The sequence below is a fragment of the Bos javanicus genome, chromosome X (genome assembly GCF_032452875.1).
Source record: "Bos javanicus breed banteng chromosome X, ARS-OSU_banteng_1.0, whole genome shotgun sequence".
NCBI lineage: Eukaryota > Metazoa > Chordata > Mammalia > Artiodactyla > Bovidae > Bos > Bos javanicus.
Genome location: NC_083897.1, coordinates 80,132,499 through 80,159,703, shown reverse-complemented (window position 1 = coordinate 80,159,703; position 27,205 = coordinate 80,132,499). Strand labels below are relative to the sequence as shown.

At 43.7% G+C, this 27,205-nt stretch overlaps 1 protein-coding gene across 2 annotated transcripts in view; it reads right to left on the bottom strand.

The window, feature by feature from the left end:
- Positions 1-27,205, bottom strand: part of HDAC8 (histone deacetylase 8) — a 238,984-nt gene that overhangs the window by 21,997 nt on the left and 189,782 nt on the right. Inside the window, exon 10 of one of the 2 annotated variants that reach the window (XM_061409712.1) lies at positions 8,832-8,937. The exons of the other annotated variant lie outside the window; for it this stretch is intronic. Within the exon in view, the coding sequence (XP_061265696.1) occupies positions 8,832-8,937 (106 nt within the window). The remainder of the gene's footprint in view (positions 1-8,831; positions 8,938-27,205) is intronic. 2 annotated transcript variants of the gene reach the window in all.

Genomic DNA, 27,205 nt, shown 5'->3' with positions numbered 1-27,205 from the left:
TAGTATTTTATTGAAGGCTTTACATTTCATGAAGGATATTAGCCTATAGTTTTCTTGTGATGCCATCATTTGTTTTCAGTATCAGGGCAATACTAGTCCTATATGGACTTCCCTAGTGGCTCAGATGGTAAAGAATCTGCCTGCAACGTGGGACACCCAGGTTTGATCCCCAGGTCGCTAAGATCTCCTGCAGAAGGGAATGGCTACTCACTCCAGTATTCTTGCCTGAGGAATTCTATGGACAGAGGAGACTGGCAGGCTACAGTCCATGGTGTCACAGAGTCGCACATGACTGAGTGACTAACACAATTAATCACAACATATAATATGGGCTTCCCAGGTGTCACTATTGATAATGAACCCACCTGTCAATGCAGGAGATGTAAAAGATGAGGGTTCAATACCTGGGTAGGGAAGATCCCCTGGAGGAGGGCATGGTAACCCACTCCAGTATTCTTGCCTGGAGAATCCCATGGACAGAGGAGCCTGGACGGCTCCTATGGACTGCAACCCCACAGTCCATAAGGGTTGCAGAGTTGGACATGACTGAAGCGACTTAGCACATATACAATATATAACATATCTAATCTAATCTAATATATATATAATCAGATTTCATCTAATCTAATATATAATATACTATATATTACACCATGAACAAGTGGGATTTATACCAGGTATATAAAGCTAGTTCAATATTTGATAATCAATCAATGTAACCTACCATGTTAAAAGGCTAAAAAGAAAAATTACATATATGGCAGTATTAGTATCAACTGATACAGCAAAAACATGAAATAAAATTCAACATCCATTCATGACATAAATTCTCATGAAACTAGGAATATAGAGGGGTACTCTCTCAACTTTTAAGGGAAATCAACAAAACCTAGAGCTGACATCATACGTATTGGTAAAAGCGAATGTTTTCCCTCTAAGTTCTAGAACAAGGTAAGGATATCTGTTCTCACCACTCTTATCCAACATAATACTCGAAGTCTTAGCCAGTGTAATAAGGCAAGAAGAGGAAATAAAAGGCATATAGATCAGACAGACAGAAAGAAAACTGTCTCTATTTGCAGATGGTGATCTATGTAGAAAATCCTACGGAGTCTACAAGATAACATCTAGAAATTATAAATGAGTTCAGAAGTGTCACAGGATATAAGCACAATATACAAAAAATATATTTCTGTATACTAGCAACAAACACATGGAAACCAAAATGAAAAACATAACTCAATAAAAGAAAAACTTTTATAAACCCTGCTAAGGATGTGTATGCTGAAAATGACAAAATGCTGATGGAAGGAAATAAGAGAAGATCTCGATAAATCGAGAAATATACCATGTTCATGGATTGGAATTCTCTCCAAATTGATATACAGATTTAACACAACTCCTAACAAAATCTCATCAAGGTGTTTTTTTTTAAGATATAGAAAAAGTTATTCTAAAGCTTATATGGAAAGGCAAAGAAACTAGTATAGCTAAAACAAGTTTGAAAAGGAAGAGGAATCACTCTACCTGATTTTAAGATTTATTATATAGCTGCAGTAATCAAGACATGAATAGACACATAAATCAATGGCACAGAAGAGAAAACCCCAAAAGAAAGAGACAGTTGCCTTGAGAATGAGAATTTTTGAAAAGGTGGTGGTCCTAGGGAGCTATCTGGATTTTCTGCCCTTCTACTAGATTGAAGAGGTTTTACATCATGACATGCTTTTCAAGACAAAAGGAAGCACCCTAGAATTACTAGAGGTACCTAAGAAAGGAGTCAGTACTTCAGACATGTAAAATAGTCCATCTCCAGTCCCTTATTTGCAGCTACAGTGACCAGATTTTGTAAACTAAAAATTGGGACATAAGGTCTGATAAAGATTATTGTCTTTTTCTTAAAAAGCTCCAACATGTATTTCTTTTTTCTGACTGTAAAAGCAAGACATGTTCATATAGGAATTTTGAAAAATAACAGAAAAAGAATAAAGAACAAGTAAGAAATTACCCATAATTTCAATTCTACCATCAAAGATAACTACTGTTATAATTTTTGGTATATTTCCCTCTAGCGTTTTGCTATGCATATCCATACATTCACTCACACAGACATTATGTATATTTGCAAAGTTGAGACTATATGGTATTAAATCATTTCACACCCTGTTTTTTCACTTAAGATTGTTACCATGAGCAAATTATTCTCGTCATCAAATTAGCTTTAAAAATTTCTTTTTAATTGGCTGCAACAAATTATTCCATGTAGTTATACTAACATTGTATCATATCTCAAATTCAATGTATTGAAAAAGAACACATCAAGTATATATTTCTGTAAAACTATCCCCTACTCCCAATGGCTCCCCATCCCAGTTGGTATCAAGGCTGGAAACCTCAGAGTCATCTTTACTTCTTCCTTTCTCCTCGATCCCCTATAAATGATATACCTCCAAATGCTATTGATACTCTCTTCCTAACAGCTCTCAGTCATCCAGGAGGAATAGGATAGGGAGTATCCTACCACCAGTGTTCTGGTCCAGGTCTTTGAAGGCTCACCCTTGAAATACCACCATGATCCATCCAAATATCACTGCATCATGTCATATCTTAGTTTCAGAACCTAGAATGGCTCCTACTTTACTGTATTGGTATGTACAATTTAGTATGAAATTCAAGTAAACCTGCCATCTCTCCCTGGCCCCCACCTATCCAAGTTTCCCCTGCTTATGAGCACTTCCCTCTTCTATCTATTCAAAACACCCCAACCTTATGAAAGTACTCTCCCTAAAGTTTTACTTCTCTTCTTCTGTCTTGCACCAGCCCTTATTATGTCCTGACCTGTCTAAGGGGGTTAGTTTTGGCTCCTCATCTCAACTTCTCAGCTGTGTTTCAGAGGCAGGATTCATGTCTTAAACTTCTCTTATATGTCTCATGACACTAAGCACATGGGGAGTTCCAAAAAATATTGATTGATTGATTTATCTGGGCTTTAATGTGGAGACACAGCGATACTTCTTAAAATCAATCTGGTTCAGAACCTCACTTTGGGAGACATTGCAAGGTGGGAAGGGGTGATTGGAAAGAGCAGACATGGGATGATGACTAGACTTGACCCAGCAATAGTGCCAAGGAGAGGAGAGGCACCAGGCCTAGCTTCAAATCCTGATGTCATCACTTACTTGTTATGTGACCGTGGGCTTATTATATTACCTCTGCAGGCACCAGTTTCCTACCTCATAAGGTAACAGGGAGAAAAAAATGAGATCACATATGTAAAGAATACAGCATGGTGATGCACAGTAGGCTTTCAATAATAGGAGTTGCCACCTCCTGGATTTAGGTAGGTATTTCAAGTCTTCAAAAGTAACCTGTCAAGGGTTTTTATGGTTTGTTAAAAGCTGCTGTTGAAATTACTGGAACTTTGGGGAATAGCCTTCATTTTCATTTTAGAATTTCTAAAATTTTCAGTATGACATATTGACAACTTTTTCTGTTTAACAACGACAATAACAACAACAACAATAACCAAGCTTTCCAATTCTTACACCATTTAGTGAAGCAAGCGAGGCTCCTAGAAGAGACCATAGGGAGCTGGAGAGGGATAAAGAAAAAGGACAGAGGATGGCAAGGTGAGATAAGGGATGAACATCACAGAGATCCTCACCTGAAGTCATGCAAATTGGCTCATAATAGGCTCCAAAATCCTGCTCCAAAGTCCTTCCAAGAAGCCCTGAAGCAAATGGTCAGTCTGTCTTGGGTCTGGCCCTGCCTTGCAATTTATCCTCATGGCTTCTCAGGGGGCAAGAGAAGGTGTGGAAATAAGCTGAGTTTTCATGGTGTGGAGTCCCACCAGGCAGGAGCACTGCTTCAAGTTGGGGACTCCAGCAGGTCTTGGACATGCCCAGACCTGATGCCCCCAATTGCTAGTCCTTAGAAGAATGTCAATCCCAGACATCAGGCTGCCAGAGGAGGTGCTGCTTACACTAAGCACAGTGGTTCTCCTGAGAATATTACCTGTAGATGTGCAAAGGGTCTTGGCTTGGGGCTGTGGAACTGTAAATAGACTGGGATTGGTGATCACAGCACAATTCAGACAGTAGGAGTCAGGTGGACTGGCTTCTTCAACCTGTCCTTCTCTTTTACTTCTCTACTCGGCACAAAATAGAGCTGGAAGGTTCAGTTACAGTATAGTGGAGAGGGGGGCAAGGCTAAAAGGCCTACATCAGGGACAAGAATTTCAAATGCTGCTTATAGACGAGTTCCTCCCATTTCCAGAGAGAAATCAGATTTCAGGTGCTTTGGATCAACCACACAGAAGAAGTCAGGTATGTAGTACCAGGTGGAAGGGGCTTACCAGGGGTGACTGGAAAAAGTAGATGACGAGTAGGCTTGATAGGGCAACACTACAAAGAGAGGAAGGACACTGGAAATGACAAACCCGACTCCAAAGCCTCAATTCGTACAGCCCTGGGTTCAAGTGTTTGCTCCACTACCTATTAACACAGTGTAGCACAGAGTAGGTGCTTAGTAATTACTTGCTGAATGAATAAAGGTGACCTTGGCCAAGTAATTTATCCTCTCTGAGCCTCAGTTTCCTCATCTGTAAGATAAATAGTAGCTATTATTCTTATTATTTCTCCTGTGGTGTCTCTCCCAACACCCACATCAGTTTGCTGGTCCATCTCCCCAACCCTGCACCATAGAGGCTGCCATACTAAGTCTCCTTCACTAAGGGTCAGAAAGGGCAGATGTGCGTAAGACCTGCTCTTCCCTCTTTTATCCTATCTCCTTCTCTCCTCCTCCTTACTTCCTGGTCCCATTTGTTTCCTTTTCTATCTCTGGCAAACATAGAGTCTGGGAACTCAGAGCAAATGTAGAAACCTCCAGTTACAACTCCAACACATTCTCACATATGCACAACTCACCCTTTCCTGCCCCTCCCCCACCAGGTCTGGCCTGGACTGCAACATGAAACTTTTGGCCCCCTAGGGACTTTTACTTGATTTAAATGTCATCAGGACCAGGGATTAGAAAACCTCTACCCCTGTTTCCCCATGCAGAGCTAGGCAGGCTCAAGGAGGTAGCTGCCTCTGGGGATTGATCACATCAGCAGTGTTTCAACTCTGGAAGGTTCTCTGTGAGCTAACTCCTCTGGAGTCAACCAGAGAGGAAAGGCAAACAAGTTTGAGCACATGAAGATGGTTCAAGGGTGATTTTACAGTAGTGGTCATGATCTAGGTTGAATGATCCACATTCTAACCTATACTTCCTTGTGAACAATCACACAAATCTTCAAGATTCATTGACATGAGAAGAACGGTTTGTGGGAACAACACATAATTTTTCTCTGTATAAACCTAACAGCTTGAATAGACTCTCCATGGTTTTATTTTTGTCTTTTTTTCCTCTCTCAGAAAGTCTAATAGGGAGTAAAGACAGGATAAAGTGAGGTCCAAATTTGCCAGTCATCCTGTAGCATATGGAATTTATCACTATAAGATGAACCTCCTCAGGTTTACTCTCCAACAGGTTAAAAAAATCCCATTTTTTTGTGCTTCTAAGGGATGTGGTGAGAAAGAGAGAAAACCCAAGCTCAAAGGCTAAATTCAACCAGATATGCTGGTGAAACTCCTTTCCATAGAGTGGAATGTAGTCCATCCACTCCCTCATTGCCATCCACTTCCCCAAATAATCTTTGGCTCTGCCCCACCACCTTTGTTTTTAATAGGGGGAGGTGTAGAGGGGGAGAGGGAGAGACACTGGAAGAAATGGCCAGCCTCACTGAGGTTTTATATTGAAGAACAGATGATAGTCTTTTACTCAGGTTCAGGAAAATCTTTCAGAATGCAGAAAATTCAGCAGCCTTTCCACACTGACCATTGTCATGGCAACGCACTATCTGATGGCAGCATGTCACCAGGCTGGAGGGGCATGGTCTCAGTACAGCAGGTTAGCCTGGCCATTTTTAACATTTGGACTTCTTTCTAGCCTCATTTCTTGTAGGTTTAACTGCATTTCTTTTCAGTTCTGGATTTATATGCTCTGCTCATTTGCATGGCTAGAACACAAGACTTTGTCAATATGAAAGGGATGGCTAAATGGAAAAATCTGAAGATTCCTAGTAATCTATAGCCATTCTACTTGCTGTCTGCCCTCCCTGGCTCCTCCCCACCCACTCTTAGCCACTTAGTTTCTTTTCTTCTCCTTATCAGTTCTTTCCTATACACAGTATTACCTCCCCCACAGCCCCCCAACTATGACTCATCAACCAACCCCTGCATTCTCATTTTCTTTTTATTGTTTTTGTATTTTCACATAATTAATGTACAGCATCCTAGAATCTTAGGCTGGAAGGAACCTTAACGATAGCCTAGTATAATAACCTACCTCCAAATGTAGGTCTCCATCTACAATATGACAGCCAATTGACTGTCTTGTCTCTATTTGTAGGTCTCCAGTAATAGAGACCTCATTCCTTTCTGGGCAGTCTGTTCCACTTTGGTCAGCTGTAATCATTATAAAATTCTTTACCTTGAATGAAAATCTGCTTAATCTGCCTTTTAATAATACCTACCCATGGGTCCTAGCTCTGTGCCCTGTGACCACCCAGACTCTGTCTATACCCTCTGCTCTGTGACAGCCTCTCAGAGATATGGGACAACATACCCCTGAGTCTTCTACTCTCCAAAAACCCAGATCTTCCTCCAACCAGGCCTCTTGGAGCCTGGGCTCCAATCCTCTCCCCATCCTGACCTCCTGAAACATATGTTCCTATTTGTCTCAAGATCTTTTAAAGTAAGGTCAATACTGCATTAACATCTCTGGAGGCTACCTTGCCATGGTGACTCACACTGACTAAAATCCCTAACTCTTGCAGACAAAATCCTGTGAAGCCATGTCTTCCTATCTTGCTTGTGTCCAGTTGCTTTTGAAGACCCAATTCCTGGTCTATACATTAATTTCATGGTATTGCAACTGGAATATTGCTTTAACCTGTTAGGATATTTAAAAAAAAATCTTGACTTCCATGTAACTTGCATATCCTCTAAAATTTTCTGTTATTATTATTTTTTAACCAATTCTCAAACTAATCTTTTATCTCATTTTTATATAAGTATTTTTTTAAAAATGTATTCTTTTGGGTTTCTTATCTTTCCTAATTCTCTTCCCTTTGAATTACCTTCCTTATGTCTTCTCTTGCTTTTCATTTCCATTTCTCAATAGCATGAGGTCAGCACTCTCTGGAGATATGTGTCTGGGTATGCGTGCAGGAAAGCATGAGGGCATAAAGGTATCCGCACATATGTAGGTGCGAGCAAGTGGCTGCAGAGCCTTGTTTAGTTTCTATTTCTATTGTTTGTCTCTGCTCTACCAGGATTTAGAGTCTGGATGAGGGGAAATGGCAAGGTGAAGGGAAAGAGGGTATGAGAATTTGGTCCAGGATCTGAGAGGGACAGGAGGAAACAAGGGTGGGAACATGTGTTAATCAAGTCTGCGGTGTAGTAAGAAAGGCTAGAGAAAGGCCAGGAAAAGAAGGATTCTAAAGGCCTTAAAGGTTCAAGGAGGGAGGAGGATTTGGTTAGGAAGTGAAGACTTTTGAAGTTGGTAGCCATTGAGAGACCAGAGGGAGGTGCCTTGAAACTACAGGATCAGGGAAAGGCTGAGGGCTGTGTGATACCTGAGAGAGCTGATAAGCACTGCTGTGAGCACAACTTATGAGTTTATGACTCATGAGCTTAGAAATCTTTCTCTCATCAAAGGAGCCTGGGATGTGGAGTCAGTGGCTATGGACTAGGTTGTTGTCACAGACTGGGCTGTACTAGACGACAGGGCCTTAATATCACTTTCGGCAACGATTCCCCAGGACAACGTGTTCCCTCACACTAACTCTGACACAGAACGGGCCTCTCTTTTGTGCTGGAGTCTATTCCAATGAGGGAATCAAAGTTAAGAGAACTGGTGCTATCTTGGTTGTTAGTTGAATAAACACAGGAATTTCACTCTCCATTATGGGCAATGTGATACCTTTGGCCTTCTAACTCTGCAAATAATTAGGACCCCCCAAAATATGCACACGTACACACAAATTCAATTAAATAGGAATGTGGGTACCAAAACAACTTTAAAAAAATGGTAGATGAAGTGAGTTTAGTTGTGAAACAGCAGTTGGGGTTGGGAGGGGAGTTTCTACCAACAGTATTCCCAAACAGCTAGTGGACAGTGTGATCAAGTGGGCAATAACCTGATGACTGCCATTTTCCCTCTGTCCAGAGGCCAGAATAATTGGAGGCCAACCTTAGGGAAAGGAAGAATAGGGAAGCAGCCACATCTCCAGTGCTCTAAGTGAGACTGGGGAACCCACTCCCAGGGCTTCAGAATCTTGAACTACTCACTGTGGGCTCACAGTCACTCAAAGCTCTACTGGACCAATGAACCACATCGGAACAGAATGCCTGCGAGCCCTCCTGCCCCCATGTCCAACCCCAAGTCTGAACTGACTTGACCTTCTCTTATCTTAGAGAGGGTTTTACTGTTGCCCTTTTCAAAGAGAGTTCCAGGGCACACTTTAGAACTGGCTTTCCACTGGAGGTGCTTAAAGCTGAAACTTTTGTCTCCCTGAAGGTGACATTAGTTGGCCAAATGACAATCCCAACCAGAGTGACCAGTGCAGAATTCCAACTACAAGCTCTTAGGCCAAGAAGAGGTTTCCCTTTTGAGTCAGTGTAAAGTCTAGCCACCAAATGACAAATGGTATTTGGGGAAGCCCCCACTGATGGGTCACCACAAGCTGGGTGGAATGAGGAGAGCTGGATTTGAAGGGTGGTGCTCACCTTTGATGTAGTTGAGGATTTGCTGGACTCGGTGGGGCTCATTGCGGTCTGGCCGGCAGCTTGGCGTGATTTCCAGCACATAATCAGGACCATATGCTGTGAAAAACTGTAAGGAAAAGGGAAAGGCCAAAAAACAAACTAAACCACAGAAAACCTCCAAACCAAAAAACCACAGACAATCAGAACAACAACAACAACCCACTGCTACCGACAAGGCAGGGAAGGCCCAGATGGGCAGGGCAGGAGGGTGCAGCAGGAAACTAGTCCCCTTGTTCAAACCTCCTGTGACAGTCCACTGCAAAATTCTTTCTTTGGCTTGGTGTTCAAGGTCCTCTCTGCTCACATCTCAACTTTTCTCTCTAGCCTCAGCTCACTCACTCCCTCTTCTCTAGCCACACTGGCCGGCTCTGGGCTCTCCCAAATGAGACCATGCTTGGTCCCTCAGCCCCTTGAGGATCTTTGCCCTTGTTTTTTCCTGAGGCCTGCAAAGTCCCTCCCCCATCCCCTGCTGCCTGTGAAAAACCTCTCCAACCTTCCAGGCACAGCTCAAATGTCATCTCCTTCACAAAGCTGTCCCTCATTCTACACAAGCCCCAGAGCATTCTGTTGATACATCTCTTATGGCCCTTGTTCAACAAATAGACAGTGCTTGCCTGCATATCACACACAGGTCACTGTGCTGGCTGCTGTAGGGGCTGTGAAGATGGACAAGCCCTCCTTTGGGGTCCTCTAGGTGCTCTTCAGTGTGTAGAGATTTTTCAACAGTGACCTGATCTCCCTATACTGGGTTATCAGCTCCTTAAAGGCAGGCAGCACCTGTCTTAGTCACCTCCTTGGTCCTCACAGACCAAGGCCTGTTAGTTTTGGTTGCCTTGAATTCCCTGCAACAGGAATGTCAAATGAGCCTAGTTTTTCTATTTTTTCTGTAGTAGAGTTTGTTTTTAAATTCAGGGAATCAAGATAAAGGTTTTTGGTTTCTATTTCTAGCTCACTAGATGATTCCTTGTGACCTTTGGTAAGTCACAATATCTGATTCAGCTTCTCTATTAGGGACCGCTTGGGGAAAAACACCCCATGACAGAGGGAATCATTCAATTGGGAGAAGTTTTTGAATGGGAAATATGCAAAGCTACTATTTCTGTTAAAAACTAAACAGAAATAGTATTTGTACACACTTTCTGGAGAGAGAGCATATGGTCCTTAACATTATGTGCTTTCAATAGTGATATTGTTAGGCAGAAGTAAGCCAGGGAAATTCAAATTCCCTGGAAAAAATGGTACAGAGGGCATGAAAACAAGGGATCTTGGCATGTGTCATGAATTTGATGTCATTCAAAGAGCCTTTTAAAAATAATCCAAGGTGATTGCCATTGCCATCAAATTATCCTTGTTAAGAGTCTGGATGTATATCTGGTACCATGGGAGAGGTTGTGGAATAATCTCTAGGGATTCTAACAGCATCTTTGTGGAATCTATGGGAGTAATTTGATGGGAAGATGACTTTTGCTCATCTATGACAGAAGACTCCTCATATCTAATTAAAAGAAAAATGACCAAGACTGTGCCAATGATTATAATGCTTTTTCTTTTATTGGACTGATCTAAAAAGAAGAGGAGTCTAGTTCCTTCCTGCTGAAGTTATTACTTGCTGATGTCTGAAGTCCCAAGTTCTGGAGATAGAAGATGCCTTGTGTAGAGATGGTCTTTACAGAAACTAACTTCCCCATTCTGATCAAAGAAACCTGAGAGGTTTGTATTTTTAGCCAAGGAGGGCCCCTTAGTCCAAACCTGAGAACCTCATGGGCTTGGCTCTTGAAGAGAAGGCTTCAAACAGGTGTAGCCCTCTCTCCTTAAGTGGCCTCTCCTACTCCAGAGGCTGTCAAGTATTACATTCATTTCATGGGCAGGGAAAGATGGGTTTAGAGTGAGCAATAGAAGAAAGGCAGGTCCAATGAAGAAGTCACTCTGAGACACCCAAACTCCTGGCATCAAATGCTATAAAAATCAGAGGCAAGGGGCCTCGCTGAGGTATAGGAGGAGGGAATGTTCTGACTCCATCTATAAAGATAACATTGCTGATCCTCTGTCAGTAAGGCATGTCGTGAGCTATCTGTTTTGCGCTGAGTGTCTGGAACAACATGTCCTCATTGTGAAGACCTGCTGCATGCTCAGGCCGCTCTCCAGCTTTAGCCCCCTCTTGGGCTGTGAGCACATGGTGGCAAGACGGTCAGCTGGGGCCAGAGCTGACTGCCACGTGATGGAGCTCAGCTTGACTGGGATTGAGGCTCTTGTCCTGGCTGGCTAAGCATCTGGCTTTAACTAACCCATAAATAACCCATTCTTTGCTGAAGAAATCTGGCTGCAGGTAAGCCTGGGTTCCTAAACATCTCCCCACCTTTGCCAATCAAATATTATTCCTAGGTATTACTTATTACACTATTCTTAGGCTAGGGAACACAGATGATATAAGAAAGTCCCTGCTCTGTGATCCAGTTCCACATGGCAGCCTTGAGCAGCTCTGCTTGGAGCTGAGGGAAGAGACAGGCACGAGGAAGGCAGAGGCTGTATCTAAGGCAAAGGTGGTGCACTCTTTCCCTCTCTGGCTCTTTCGTGGTATTTCTGTTTTTGTGTTATATTATGTTTTTAGTTTTGTACTCGTTAACTCTTTTCTATGGGACCATGAACTCTGCAAAGGCAGAAACTTATGTCATATTCTCTTTGTAGAGCCTGTAGAGTTGAACTCCAGGTTCTCCTTCAACCTTTACTTTAAAATTATGCTGAATTACGTTAATTCACAAAAGGTTTATCTGGCTGTTCAGTTAATTCTGTGGAATAATGCAAAGAGCCAATTTATGGCATGAACAGTTTTCTCAGCTCTCAAGGCAGCATGATGAGGCGGCAAGAGCCCTGGCCATAGAGTCAGGCAGAGCTGGATTTTTCATACTTGGATTGAGCTGTGTGCCTCAGGCAAGCTTCTTTTCTCATTGCTACCAGAAGAATGATAAATGCTGACCCAACTGGGTTGTTAGGAATCACAGAGATAATATACATTAAAGGGCCGACCACAGAGGCCAGCCCAGCACATGGTAGGATGTCAGTACATGTGAATTCTCTTCTCTTGGGGCAAGAAGCCATTGCCTAACTGGCGCCTCACCTGGACCCCGGGGGATGTTAGGCCAAGCACTGGGACCTTCCCCACCCCCAGATGCAGAAAGAAGAACTTGTTCCTCCTGCCAAACAAAAGCCCAGAAGCCCCAGTAGCTTCCCACTTACTTAAACCATGAGCTCCACCAAGGGCCAGTAGAGAAACTGACTTCTTTCACAGTTTCCTGCCTTCTGCTCCCGCCACTTGTTACTGGCGAGGTGGAAAGGAAATCTGATCACACAAAGCAAAGATGTTGGGATGGAGGGATTTGGCCTGCACTAGAAATAGTTCAAGGCCCCACCCTGAAACTGCCCTCCAGTGTTGAAGAGAAAAGGAAATGGGCAAGTGGCAATGCCATTCCCAGACAGGTGGAGTAGGGCATGAAAGAGGCCAGCCGGCCAGCAAGTGCAAACGCAGGCTTTGATCTCAGCAAAGGAAGGAGGGAGGTGCTAACCTTCTCCCACTCCTTCCCCCTTTCCCTCAGTGCTCCTTTTGCTTTCTGGGGTTCATTTATGCATGTTTGAGGGGAACATGGTAGTGGGAAGGAGACAAATGGAAAGGATGAGGTGGGGCTGAAGGATGGGAGTGGAAGGGAATGGTACTTGAGGGAAGTCAGTTTCTTCTTGACCCAAGAGTCAATGAATTAAAAAAAGGAAATAGTTTAGTCTGTTCAGTTCAGCCCAGCTCAAAGTGCCTTTCTCGCTCACTTCCCTCCAGCTCTTGCTTATACAATGCAAATAACATACACTTAGATACCTGGTCAAGAAGATATTCAGAAGAAGCCTTAGGTTGTTGTTATTCCTTCATAATCCTATGTGGTCACAGGAAACCAAACCACAAACCTGGAACAGTCAGTCCTTTTATCCTTCCTTCAACATTTATTACATATCTACTATGTGCCTCACTAGGTTAGTCACTGGGTGCAAAGATAGTAAGATATGTTTAGTAGGAAGGGATATTATAGAACAGTGTGATGAGAGGTATAACAATAATACTAAAGATATAAGTAATAACAGTTAATATTTTTGTCTTTAAAAAAATTGAAGTATATATTTGATTTATAATATAAATATATATATACATATATATTTCAGATTCTTTCCCCCTATAGATTATTATAAGATATTGAGTATAGTTTCCTGTTCTATACAGTAGATCCTTGTTGGTTATCTATTTTATATACAGTAGCGTGTATATCAGAGAAGGCAATGGCACCCCACTCCAGTACTCTTGCCTGGAAAATCCCATGGACGGAGGGGCCTGGTAGGCTGCAGTCCATGGGGTCGCTAGGAGTCAGACACGACTGAGCGACTTCACTTTGACTTTTCACTTTCATGCATTGGAGAAGGAAATGGCAACCCACTCCAGTGTTCTTGCCTGGAGAATCCCAGGGACAGGGGAGCCTGGTGAGCTGCCGTCTATGGGGTCGCACAGAGTTGGACACGACTGAAGTGACTTAGCAGCAGCAGCAGCGTGTATATGTTAATCCCATCAGTAATAGTTAATATTGGTTAAAGGCTTCTTATGTGTCAGGCACTTAAAGCGTTTCCACACTTTTTATGGACTGACAATTCTCAAACCTATGAGGATCTCAAGCACAGAGTTGTCAGATAATTTGAAGAGGTCACACAGCTATCATGTGCAGTGTGAGATTTGAATCCAGGTCATTTAGAGATCAGCACTACCCATGTGTTAGTCACTCAGTCATGTCTGACTCTTTGCAACCCCATGGACTGAAACTCACCAGGCTCCTTTGTTCATGGAATTCTCCAGGCAAGAATACTGAAGTAGGTAGCCATTCCCTTCTCTAGGGGATCTTCTGACCCAGGGATTGAAGCTGGGTTCCTTGCATTGCAGGCAGATTCTTGACCATTTGAGCTACCAGGGAAGCCCTTCTAAACTACTCCAGAGGAAGTGACTGTGTCAGGGGATCTGTAAAAGGGGCCTGGTGGGTGGGAGGGAGGCATTTCCAGGAGAGCCTGGGCAGGGGCAGGGAGTGTGGAATGGAATAGCACATTATAGGCACTGAAATTAATATGATGGGGCTTGAGAGTAGGGTATAAGGACAATGAGGACACGAGATTGTGGGGGCAGGATGAGTTTTATGGTAGATACTGCCTGCTCCCCACCCTAAGGCATTTGGTCTGATCCCAGACTAGAAGGTCAACAAGGGCAGAACACTGTTTTGCTTTCCACTGTCATACCAGTTCCCCAAACAGAGCTTATGCCTAGGAGGTAGCAAATAACTATTTGTGGCATAAGTGAATGGAAACTGGAGGGAGCTTGGAAATGAGAGGATGAACAGATAAGCTGTGCACTTTAGAGGACTCAATGGCTACAGTGTAGAGAATGGAATGGAATTTGAGGGGAGGAATGCAAGTAGGGAGACCAGTGAGAAGTTTGGTGCTAGAGCCAAGATGAGTGGTAACAGGGCCTGAGCCGGAACAGTTGTGGGAAAACAGAGGGATTGAAAAACTCTCTATGTTATCTTTTATAACATAAATAGGACTAAACAATGAGTTGGATATGTGAAGTAAGGAAAAAGAGAAAGTCAAGGATTTCCCACTGTGTAGGAATTATCGTAATGGGTTGAGGAATACAGGCAGAGGACAAGGGTTCATGGTGGGGTGTATAGGTGTGAGGGGGGCTCATAGGGGGGCACGATGAGGGTCAGAATAATGATGATTTAGTGTCTGGAATTTAGGCAAGAGGTTAGGCCTAAGATATAGGATATGTGTATTTGGGAGTTACCAATGACATAAAGGAATTGGATGAGAACTGCCAAGGAATTGTCTTGGCTGAAAGGGGAGGCTTACTACAGAGTAAGAGAAGAAAGGCAAGGAAAGAATCATGGAAAACAGCTAACACTTCAGAAGTGGACAGGGAGAGGAAACAGTTCTGGTGACAATTTGAGATGTGGAGAGGTGAATAAAAGGAGGGTGGCCTTCTGATTTGTCTCTGGGAAGGAGATCTTCACTGCAGCAGTCAGTGGAGGGCGTGGACAAGGCCTTACTGGAGGGCGCTGAAGAGCTGGTGGGAAGAACTGGGGATAACAGTGATGGGTAAGAATACACACATTCTCATTTTTTAGGAGTTTGGTACAGGGGTGGGACTGGAGGAGGGAGGTATTTTAAGATGGGAGGGTCTTAAGTATATTTGTAGGCTGAGGGGAAGCACCCATATGATGGGAGTCAGAGACATCCTGACAGGGATTTTGAGTTATTTATATCCATCTTTCCAGCTCCTTAGTCAGAGCGCCACAAGGGAAGAGTACTGTTATATTCATATTTATATTACCTACAGCTCTTAGCATAGGGCCTGGAAAATAATTGGAACTCAATTCCTGTTTGTTGAAGGAATGAAATAAAATGTGTTTAGGATTCTGAAGACATTCAAGTCCAGTAGGGAGAATCAGAGTCTTGAAGGATGGGGTGATTGCAAATAGGCAGGGATGGGATTGGGTGGAGGGTTAGTTAGTGGAAGCAGGGCAAGTCTGGGGAGTTGGCTAAAGCTGTAGAAGGAGAGAGAGCATGGGATGCCTTCAACCCGAGGTTGAGAGACAGGACTTGATGTGACAGGTATATCAGGACTGGAGCTGTGCCTTAGGATACCCAGGAGTAGTATATGAAGGGGTGGGTGACCAGTGTGGAGGTCACTGCCATAGTTCAACAGGGAGATAGCAAGGGCTTGAGAAAGAGTTATTGCTGTGGTGACAGGGAGGATAGAAGAGACATTGTGAAGATAGACTTCTGAGGACTTTGGTAATTGACTGGTTGTGGAGGAAAGAGCAGGGGAGAAGTCAAAGTTGACTCCTAGATTTTGAGTCTGGGCAAGTGGGAGAATCAGTACCCCTGAAGATCTGGGATAAAGTGGCAGGCAGAGCTAGCCTGGCTCAGGGAAGTGGATGGGCTTGGGTTTGGTGGGCTTGAGATGACAGTAGGATATACGGGTCACTATGTCCAGCAGGCAGCTGGAGATGTGATGATGGTGTGTGGAAGTGAGGTCATGGCTAAGCACTAAGGCAGTAAGGGGATAAAAAGAGCCAGTAACTAGGCAGAAAAAGAGCAACCAGAGAAGAAGAAAGAGAATGGTAAGGTAAAATCTCTTAGAGCCTTAGGGATGAATTTCAGCACAAGGAAGATGCCTAAAGGAATACATTGGCCACGCCAGCAATGTGACTCTTATGACTAAACTAGCATCTATCTCTCCTAGTTAATATAAAAAAGCCAAAAAAAAAAAAAAGCCAGCCCCCTTTTTATAATACTACAAAAAGCTCTCAAAAATTTTGTTGCTAACTCAAGGTTTACCTTTTCCTATAAATTAGGCTTGATCCTATCAGGGTAAGCCCGTGGTTGATGCTAATCTCTCTTTATAGACCACTGAGGCTTTGCTCTTTCATCAGCTGGGGAATTTGTGCTGGTGATTGTGATGTTGGCCCTGACCAGGAAGAGCATTTCTTATCCTTACTTACCCTGGGAAAAGAACTCATCACAACCAGAATGATAGAGCATCATCACTTTGAACTGTAACATGGTCTTGTAAGACACTTCTCAAATTTTCCTATGTCACCAATTACTCCATCAAAGAACCTGGCCCCAACCATGATAGAAACAAAAAAAAAGCTCTCTTTTCCCCAGAAAAAAGTTTCTGTTTACAGGAAATTCAGTTATTATATATATATCATTTATGGTACATTTTAAGAACACAAAATTGCAGTGGTATTATTGGGAGTAAATTTTATTGCCATGGCTTTACAACACAAACAAAAATAATAACCCCATTAGTTGTTGGACTGAACTGGCAGGAAGCAGCATGTCAAAGGCAATTGCTTGTAGGCAGGGGAATGGGGAATTAGGAGTGTACAGAGCACAACTGAGGGGTCAGGGAGATGTGTGCTCCTAGAGACAAGATATGATATGTGGAGTCTGCATGAGGATGGAAAACCAGTGCCCCATCTAGACTACATCGGTATCCCACCTGTGGAGCTCATCTCACAACTTGAACAAGGTCTCTACTTAAGAACTGCTTCATGGTGAGGCTCATACACCAGTACCAAGAACTGTTTGAATGAATAAGTGAATGAATGAGTAAGGCATTGAAATAGTTTTATTATCAAGAAGTTTTAATGGTATTTTAACTATTGGTATAAAAAATTTTGTTAAGCAAAATAATCAGGTAAACCTGGGAACTGTTAGCTTATGTGAGCACTGATTATATTTAAACAAAGAATATGCCAAGTATTAAATAGTATTATTCCATTAGCTAAAGTACTTAGGCTTCATGAACATACACACGTATATAGCCCTTTAGTGTACTGTGTATTCATTAACATTCCTATGTTAGTTAACCCACAGTAGTGTGTGTGTGTGTGTGTGTGTGTGTGTGTGTGTGTGTGCATGCGTGCACACATGTTCTATTAGGTACTGAGAATTATTCTAGGTTCTTGGAGGGGAGGTTGAGTATAAAAAAAGAATAAGGTCTGGTGACTGCTCTCAAGGGGATGAAAATCTAAATAGAGAGAAAGATGATTACAGGGAGGGCAGAGGACTAAATCCAAGCCTAACTGTGTGGTATTGGCTAGAGTACAGTAAAATGTCCTCACACGTGTGGGGCGCTGGACAACTGAGATGACTTGTCCAAGATCACAGTGTTAAAGTAAGAGATGTGAACTTGAACCCATGGCTTCAGACTTTCAGTCAAGTGGGTTTTCCATTACACCATGAAGCAAAAAGCACAGTAGTTAAAGAATGATTTCTGGAATCATAGGGGACAAGCTCTAAATCTCTTCTCCAACATTTACTAGCTGTGTGACCTTAGGCAAGTTACTTAATTGCTCTGTTCCCTGGTTTTCTTTGTAAAATGGGGATAACAGAATGTACCTGAGAGCTGTTGTGACAGTAAGTTAGTCCATGTAAAGCACATAGAACTGACTCATTGGAAAAGCCCCTGATGCTGGGAAAGATTGAAGGCAGGAGGAGAAAGGGACGACAGAGGATGAGATGGTTGGATGGCATCACCGACTCTATGACATGAGTTTGAGCAAGCTGAGGGAGTTGGTGATGGACAGGGAAGGCTGGCGTGCTGCAGTCCATGGGGTCACAAAGAGTCGGACATGGCTGAGTGCTGAACTGAACTGAAAGTACATAGAACAGTGCCTGGAGCAGAGTAGGTGCTCAGTAAATGTTTGTTATCATTAAATGCTAGATATTACTATTTACTGTGCTTTACCAACTGTACAAAGAAACAGGAATTCTACATATAATGGACAGTAGCAAAACAGAATTTCTTTACTAATGTCCATTCAGACTGAATGAGGGTGAACTTGTGAAGACCTTATCCTGTAGTCCAAAACTCTGAAGCTAGAAAGAGGGTAGACAGATCAAGAAGAAGAGGATGCATATGAATGAGACTAAGAAAAATGGAAGAGATGAGAAGAGAATGAGAACTTGGAAGTGGTAGGAAAGAGGCAAGGGGACAGAAGCGACAGAAAGGAGAGGAGATAAAAATGTGTGTGTGGGCTAAATTGTCAAGGAAGGGAAAGAGGTACAGAGGAGGTGGCAGAGGAAACAAAGGCAGGGTGGCTGCCACTTCCCTAGGGGATCTCCCTGCAGGCCAAGGACACTTCAGGGTGTGGTTTCCAGGGGTTTGGGGGAAGGGCCCTGGCCAAGACTAATACCTTTCCCACATTACAGTTGATCCTCAAAGTTCCACTATTAGAGAGAATTCTTCCTTCATAAATATATGCAGGGCCAACTCTGGTTATACCATATGTCTCTGTTAATCAAATGAATATTTTGGAAACAAGCCTACACATGAAGCTTTTTTACATCAATTTTTCCTTCAGCCAAGGGTGGGATGGAAGAAGGGAGAGTATAGGGATATTGATTTACCTGGCTTACTGTTGGCCAAGTACTAAGATGACTGTAAGGAAATGGATTCTACTGGAGGATTGTAAATGCTGCCTTGGCTCGACCTTTACCCTACTCCAAGCAACTGCCCTCTCTGTTCCTTCACTGCTAAACTTCTTAAGATCTTTTTTCTTCACCATCTTGACCTCTTCATTTCTCAGACACTTCAACGCACTTCTTCCCCATACCTCCATTGAACAGTTTTCTAGAAGGATGGCAAAGAGATTTTAGCTTGTTGGCAACTCTGATTGACTGACAGTAACTGCTTGGGGTACTGTGTTGAGAAGGATTCTGAGGTTATATCTAGGTTCAGCAGGAAAATGTGCCCAAACCAGTTTGTCATGTAATCCATAGGAATACCTGGTAGGCAGGATGGGGGCTGGAGGGATGTAGTCTTATGTAGCCAATATTTGCTAGTCCTGCCTTAGGACACTTAGGGGCTTCCCAGGGGTGCCCCTGGACACTTAGGGGCTTCATAGGTGGCACTAGTGGTAAACAACCTGCCTGCCAGTGGAGGAGACTAAGAGACTCGGGTTCAATCCCTGGGTTTGGAAGATACCCTGGAGGAGGGCATGGCAACCCACTCCAGTATTCTTGCCTGGGAAACCCCATGGACAGGGGAGCCTGGTGGCCTACAGTTCATAGGGTTGCAAAGAGGTGGAACTGACTGAAGCGACTTAGCACACATGCCTTAGGACACTAAGCTGTTTAGTTGCTCAGTTGTGTCCCACCCTTTGCGACCCACTGGACTGTAGCCTGCCAGACCCCTCTGTCCATCGGATTTCCCAGACAAGAAAACTGGAGTGGGTTGCCATGCCCTTCTCCAGGGAATCTTCCCGACCCAGGGATCAAACCCATGTCTCTTAGTTTCCTCCAATGGCAGGCAGATTCTCTACCATTGAGCCATCAGAGAAGCCCCTGACTAAGAGTGATCCCCTAATTACCTAACCTAATGTCTTCTTTTCAGTGATCAGTCACTTTGTTTGATCTCTCTCCAGCACCTGTCATCAACCACTGTCTCATCTATGGTGATATCTTCTCTCTCATCACAACTCTTCTCTTTGTTCCTTGTCAGTCTCCTTCCCTGGACTGTCTTCCTTCACCTGTCTCTTAAAATGTAGGTGTACTCTCAGCTCTCCCTCTCTGCAAGAATTTACACTCTCTGCTATGGTTTGAATCACTTTTGTGCAGAGATCCTACATTTCTAGGTTCATTGTTTATCCTTGGCCATTGATGAGTTTATAATTGTCTGTTGGACATTTCTACCTGAAAAACTTGAATTCTTGGTTCTGGATGCTTACTGTGTTCCAAGTTGAGCTAATTCAGTATGTCCTTCCAAAGAGAATGTTCATTTTCTCTTTTTCTTCACTTAGCATCATAGGTGAGACCTATTATACAATAAGCTCCTCAGCAAAGATGTGAAGTTATGACCCTAAATGGGTCAGTATGCTTATGTTTTGTTAGAAGCACTGGATTCTGTGCTTTCAAAATACCCAAAATGATATTGGATAAGGGGATAGAGATTAGGGAATCTCTATCTCTGGGAGATATTCCCAATGTTTGATGAACAATGATTTTTCTTCTTTGCCATTTGTCAGATGAATAAAATCATATCTCGCTGGCTGCAAGAAGATAGAGGTGTAGGGTACTCTCAGGACTGGCATTAACTCTAAGGGGACAGCCAAATAGCACACAATATGCTTGAGGTGTTATTTGAAAACACTTACTAGGTATCTGCTGGGGCAAGATGCTGGGTGGGAGGTGCTAGGGAAGTAATGATGAAGCAGATCATCCCTGGCCTTGAGGAGCCTATAGTTTAGTACAAAAGGTGGAGAGGTGCAGGAAGAACTATGACGAGATGAACATTATAGGTGAGTCATTTCTCTGGAGCTACAGGAACTCAAGTGGGAATTCTTAATTCTGAGTGTGGGGGCTGGGTGGTGATGGGAAGCAACTGAACTGGCCTTGAAGAATGAATAAGATTTAAATAGGAAGGGAGAGAAGAAAGGCAGAAAGAGCAGAATGAAGACAAAGAAGACATATTCTAAACAAGTCATCAAAAATTAATTTATGAGAAAGAACAGAGTATAGGGTCATAACCAGCACCAGCACAGCTTTGTAAGCAACTTTCTTGTCTTCTCTAAATAGTGTATCCTTCCTTTGTGACGGACACTGTTAGGTTGATGGGATTGGCAGAGGCAGAGGAAAGGTCAAGGATGGACTTGATATTCTGTAACAGTAGGATTTCTCTCTAATATAGCCACCACGGAGGTTACGTGGGAACAAATCAGAGTTGAACTTGCTTGCTGTGTGCTTTGCTGTGCTTAGTCGCTCAGCTTAGATCCTATTGATTCATTTGGTTCCCTCATTCACTTGATACCAATGTCTCCCAAGGACTCCTGTGCACCAGGCTCTGGGGGTAAAGTGATAACTGAGACTCAGACCCTGCCCTCAAGGAGTGGATGGGGAGGCAGATGTGCAAACAAGTAGTTCTAATGCTCTGTGGTAAGTGCTGTAGTAGGCATGCAGGCAAGAGCTCCTGGCGTCCAGAGGGAAGACAAAGCAAAGCTCTGCTCTCTGAGTCAGCCTCTAACTGATTTCCCTGTTTCCCCTCCTTCCCTGAGTTTTCCATCCAAAATTCAGATCTGATCATGTTGTCCCCCCTACTTAAAAATCATGGTTGGCTCCCCACTGACTGCAGTACCCAGTTCAAACTCTCAAGCAGGACACACAAAGGTCTTCACAGTCTGGCCTAGCTGACCCCTCCAGTCTTATCTCACATTACGGGCCAGGCTCTGCCCCCTACACTGTAGCCACACTGCACTGGAACATCTCTCCCTGCTCCTCTTTATCTAGTCGACCCTTCTGCTTCCCTTGTGCCCCTGCTAAATGTTGCTTCTCAGCTACGCTGGCCTCAACTCCCTCTGATGGAGTAAGTTCCTCCTCTGCGTTCCCACAGCTCACTGTCAGGTGTCTATTCTAGCATTTGTCACATTATAGCAATAATTGTCTGTCTATGTGTCCATCTCCCCCACCAGGCCATGGTCTCCTCAAAGTTGGGAACTGGGTGTTATTTTTTTCCTTAGCCTTGAGATTTGGTTTGGGCCTGGCACATAGTAGGTGCTCCATCCATCTTGGCTGAGTGAATGAATGACTCTGGCATGGGGCCACTTGGGCCTCGTTATTGTCAGCAGCTAGTGTTACTTGAGAGATGCATAAAAAAATGAAGGGCAGCCAGAGTAGCTGAAAAACAGGCAGCTCTAGTCACATCATGAAAAAACAAAACTGGAGACGGTGGAGACAATGTTCCCACTCAGGCTTTAACAAATGACTCTCCCTTCTGAGCAGCCCCTTTTTGTCTGCTCTCCCGTTCACTTTCCAAAACCCAGTCACTGAAATGATTCTAATTATTCATGGTCGGTAGCATATCCAGGAAACATTTAGTTTATAAGCAATTAAAGTACGCTAAAATAGATTTATGCAGGTTGAACCTGATCCTGCTGGTAAGAAGGGAGTAAATGACTTACATCTTGGAGGGGTATTTGCTTCCTGAAGTTACTCTTTATTATTCTTTATCTATTGTACTCTCTTGGTGCTAACATGGCAAACATCTGGAGGTCCATCTTAAGGCGAGTGTGCAGTGAACGGTGCAGCGAGCATGTAGACAGTGTGAGTGACCACGGCCCGCTGTCCTGTAAATGTGGGAGTAATGCCTCTGCCCACATTCCCCCTGTAACCCCTACCATGTTGGTGATGGGGGGATGGCTCAGCAGCAGGATCTTGGAGTAGTAGGAAAGCTCCCGACACCATGATCATGACTAGAGGCTTGCTTTCCAATAATATTAGAACCACTTGGAATCATTTAACTCCTCAAGGTTCAATCTCCAAGTTGGTAAAATAGGGACACAGACCTCCACCCTCCCAACTTTGAAGGACTACTTATGAAGATCAATGAAAGAAATGTTGTGAAAAGCTCTAGAGGCTAGATAAATGGGGGAGGGGCATTTTCATTACAAAAATTCTAACTCGTGGGCCCCTCAATGCTTTAGAAATGGTTAATGCTTGTCAGCAGATTAGTAATGCTGTACCAAGGCAAGTACGCTAATAGTTTAAGAGTCCACACAAGAACAATTCATTACCTTGCCTTGCTCAAACCAAGTGTTTTAATGTCCCTCAAATGAAGACAACAGTCAGCAGCTAAGCAAACAGGCCATTTGGTTGAGAACAGACACAGGGCAGCAGAGGCCTAGCACACGGAATTCATGCGTCTCCAGGGATTTTGTGCCATTGCTACCCATGGCAAGTGGGCTCTGCTTCCTTGGGATTGACTCTAGGGGGAAAAAAAATGCCTCCTTTTTCTGCTCCAAGAAACCTAGAACACATACCTAAACCATTCAGTGGGTCAATGTGATTGGTGCAAAATTTAGAATAAACAAATGAAATGGCATATTTCAGCACCAGCTTTTGAGTTAAGTGCAGAGAAACTGCAGAAGGGCCAAAAGGCTGGCCCAAAAGTGATGAGGAGGGGGAGCAAATGCCATGGAAAATCAGTACACTGGAGTGATAGTTTACCTGGAAGTCTAAGTCTAAATTATTAAGCCCTTGAGATACTTTAATGGAAAGTTATGTAGCCTACATCTGCAAAAGGGTCCTGGGTTCCTTCACGCTCTGTCACACCTCCTGGCCTTTCTGCTTACCATTCCTTGTGCAAAGAATTTTCACCCAGCCCTCCCTTCTCAGCTGAGACCATTCTTACTCATCTTTCAAGACCTAGCTCCAATGTAACCTCTTTGAAGTTTTTGCTGACTCCCCCAAAGCGAGATCCTTGCTCCCTCATCTGTACCTTCACAAGGTCTTTTATAGCCCTAAGTCCTACTCTGACATATTTGTTTACATAACTTTCTTCCCCATTCATCCAGGAGTGTAGCTCTCAGGAGCAAGAACCAGATGGTAGCTTTACTTAGCACAGAGCAAGCACAAAGATGGGCCTCACTCAAGGCCAGCTGAATGAATGAGCATTTGGGCATACGAGCGCCAGCCTCATTCATCAGGTCTCCACGGGACCCAAAGGGAAGGCTCATTAGGCAATGATTTGATATGGTGGACATGATTCTTCCACACTGGTTTACCTGATTAGCGACTGCCTCAGTGCTGGCAAGCAGCAAGAAACCTGCTGGAAGAGGCAGCCTGACAATGCACCAATGAGGCAAGGCCTGGTCCTGGCTATCAGCTTGGTTCCCACAACTTGTAAATGTGAGCTGGAAAAGTGCTGCCCTCCACTCCTACCCCTCAACTCTCATGTACCTGCTTCTCAGGAAGTTGCCCAGTAGCACAGACAGCATCATCTTGTATATTTGAAAACGTATCTATTACTAGAGAGGAAGGCCTAATGGATGGAGCCTGACCCAGACTTGGTTCCTACAGAAGCTCTGGCTCAGCAGCCACAGCCTCTGATTCTCCTTCTGGTTCTGCTAATGATGAACTCGATGACTTTGGACACATCAGCTCATCTCACATTCCCCATCCTACCCCTGCCAATGGGGAGAATAATGAAGATGTTGCATGGAGTGAGTCAAAAGAAGCTTGACTGAGATCCCTGTGGATCGGGGAAGCAGCAGTTGATGCTGGCAGAGCCTGCGGGATTCTGTTGTTTTGGTTGTTTCTGTTTATAAGTGAATCATTCTGCCTTGAGCCCAGATGTGCAGCCCGTGGAGAGGAAGAAAGGAAGGGCAGGCAGGTGGGCACCTCCGGCCTAAGCTGCAGCAGTCAGAGCACACAGAAGTGGACAGGACTGAATGGGACCGGATGGGAGGGACTGGACAGGACGGGAAGGGATGCTCAGCTGCTGGCTTTCCAACAGCTGGTCCCCTGCTCCCTGGTTGGGAGCAGGAGCAACAAGCTCTGAAGCTGTGTGTACTGAAGCAGTTTCATATTGAAATCAAATAAAACTCATGACAAAGTCAATCTGACACATCTTTAATGATACACATATGATTATTGTGCTGTACTATAATTAGGCATAATGGTAAGCAGCTCTCAGGAATGACTGCAATTACGATTACTTTTACACGGATGAACCAAATATTTCAGAGGTCCGCCAGGATTGGGATGGGGGTGCTCTGGATAGGAGGCAGACCAGAAAGCTAGTTGCAACACATTTCTCTGTTTCTCCCCTCCCTGTCCCACCCTGAGGCAACACTCTTTCTATCCCTTATCAAAAAAAGAAAAGCTTTGATGAGAGGTTTGGATGGCTAGCTCCTTTCTCTAGCCAGAGAGAGGTCACACTGAGGTTCTAGGGTTAGAGAATTTGGAATGTTTAGATGTGCTTTGAGCTGATTAGTCTCCATTTTTCCGTGAGGCTTGAAACTTTACCTCGTGGCCTTAAGCCTAAAAAGTACATGCCTAATGTGTGAATTGTGTTTGGATCCTGGTTTGAACAAGTTCATGCAGAAAGATATTTTTGAGACAATTGGGTAAAACTTAATAGTGTCTGGTATTAAGGAGTCATTAATTCATCAGTTTTGATAATGGTATTGTGGTTATTTAAGAAAAGGTCCTTATCTGTTGGAGAAACGTACTGAAATATTTACAGGCCAGCAACTGTGGAATCTCTCATAGCTCAGTTGGTAAAGAATCCACCTGCAATGCAGGACACCCCAGTTTGATCTCTGGGTCGGGAAGATCCCCTGGAGAAGGGATAGGCTACCCACTCCAGTATTCTTGGGCTTCCCTTGTGGCTCAGTTGGTAAAGAATCCGCCTGCAATGTGGGAGACCTGGGTTCAATCCCTAGATTGGGAAGATCCCCTGGAGAAGGGAAAGGCTAACCATTCCAGTATTCTGGCCTAGAGAATTCCATGGACTGTATAGTCCATGGGGTCGCAAAGAATCGGAAACGATCGAGCGAATTTCACTTTCACTTTCAACTGTGGAATGGTATGGTCTCTGGAATTTGCTTTCAAATACTTCAAGAAAAAATGAGGACTAGAAGAAATATGGCAGAATGTTGGTAATTGTTAAAGCTGGGTGATGGGTACATGGGTTTTTACTGTACTTTTCTTTTTTTTTTTTTTTGGTCATTTTATATTTTTATTAAAGGATTTTTACTGTACTTTTCTGTCTGCTATGTATATGTTTGAAAGTTTCCATAACAAAAAAGTTTAAAAGGTCATATAACCTAGACTGCTCTGACAGTGATTCATACATCAGTGAAAATTAGTTTGATCATGCTAACAACACTTAGCAGAGGCAGGCGGCTCTCAGGACTGAGATATGGGACGGGCAGAGCCAGGAGGGTGGGCAGATTGGAGCATGGGCCACTGTCAGGGAGCATGAAGTCCTGGCTGGGGTGGAGAAATGTGTGAGGGGAAGGGAATTTGAATGGTCAGGGGACAATCTGAAAGTTCTGGGAGAGAAGGGAGGAAGTGTAGGAAGAGAGGAAGCAGACTGTAACAGGGACCCATGTCCACCTGTTAGGTCCCCTCTGGTCTGTAAGCTCCTAGATGTCAAGTCTGTATTGTAATGCTCTTTGTCTTCCCTAGAGCCCCTAGGTCATGAGTTTCTTTATTTTATTTCACTCATTAATTTATTTGAAAATATTTATTTCATGCCTACAATAGCCAGGCAATACAAACATGTGTCTGTGGTAGGTAAAGGAGATGCAGCAGAAAACAAAAGTGAACAAAGCCAAGTCCCTGCCCTCAGGGAGCTCACATTCCAGTGGGAAGAGACAGACAGTAAATAAACAGCAAAGGTATGATAGGTCAGATGGTGATAAGTGCCGGCATAGAAAATAATGTCAGGTATTTGCTGACAATGCTAGGTACTTGCTCAAGACCAAACCTGCATGGCACCTAGGCCCTTATGAGCTTTTCTAGGTCCCCCCTGCAGCCTGGCTTTTGGTCATGTTGGACTCTGCCTGCTGGGTTTCACCAAGAGCTCCTGGGTGTCTTGGCCTCTGTATACACTTTTAACCTCATTCTTGACTTGATGGTCCCGTCCTATTCCTGATTACCCCACTTTCCTCTCTAGGTAAAACTTCCTCCAGGAAACTCTCATAGGTCCTTCCTTCCCCTCACCTCCACACTCTGCCCTTGGTCTTCTCCACTTCCACATAGCCCTACTACACCCTTATCATCTTGATTATGATTCTCTTCCTGACTAGACTTTGAGCTCTTTGAGGACAGAGAGTCTATCTTTTTATGTTTATATGGCATAGGGCCTAGAACATAGTAGGGACCCTGCAAGTGTGTATGCTCAGTCGCTTCAGTCATGTTCAACTCTTTGTGACCCTATGGATGATATCACACCATGCTCCTCAGTC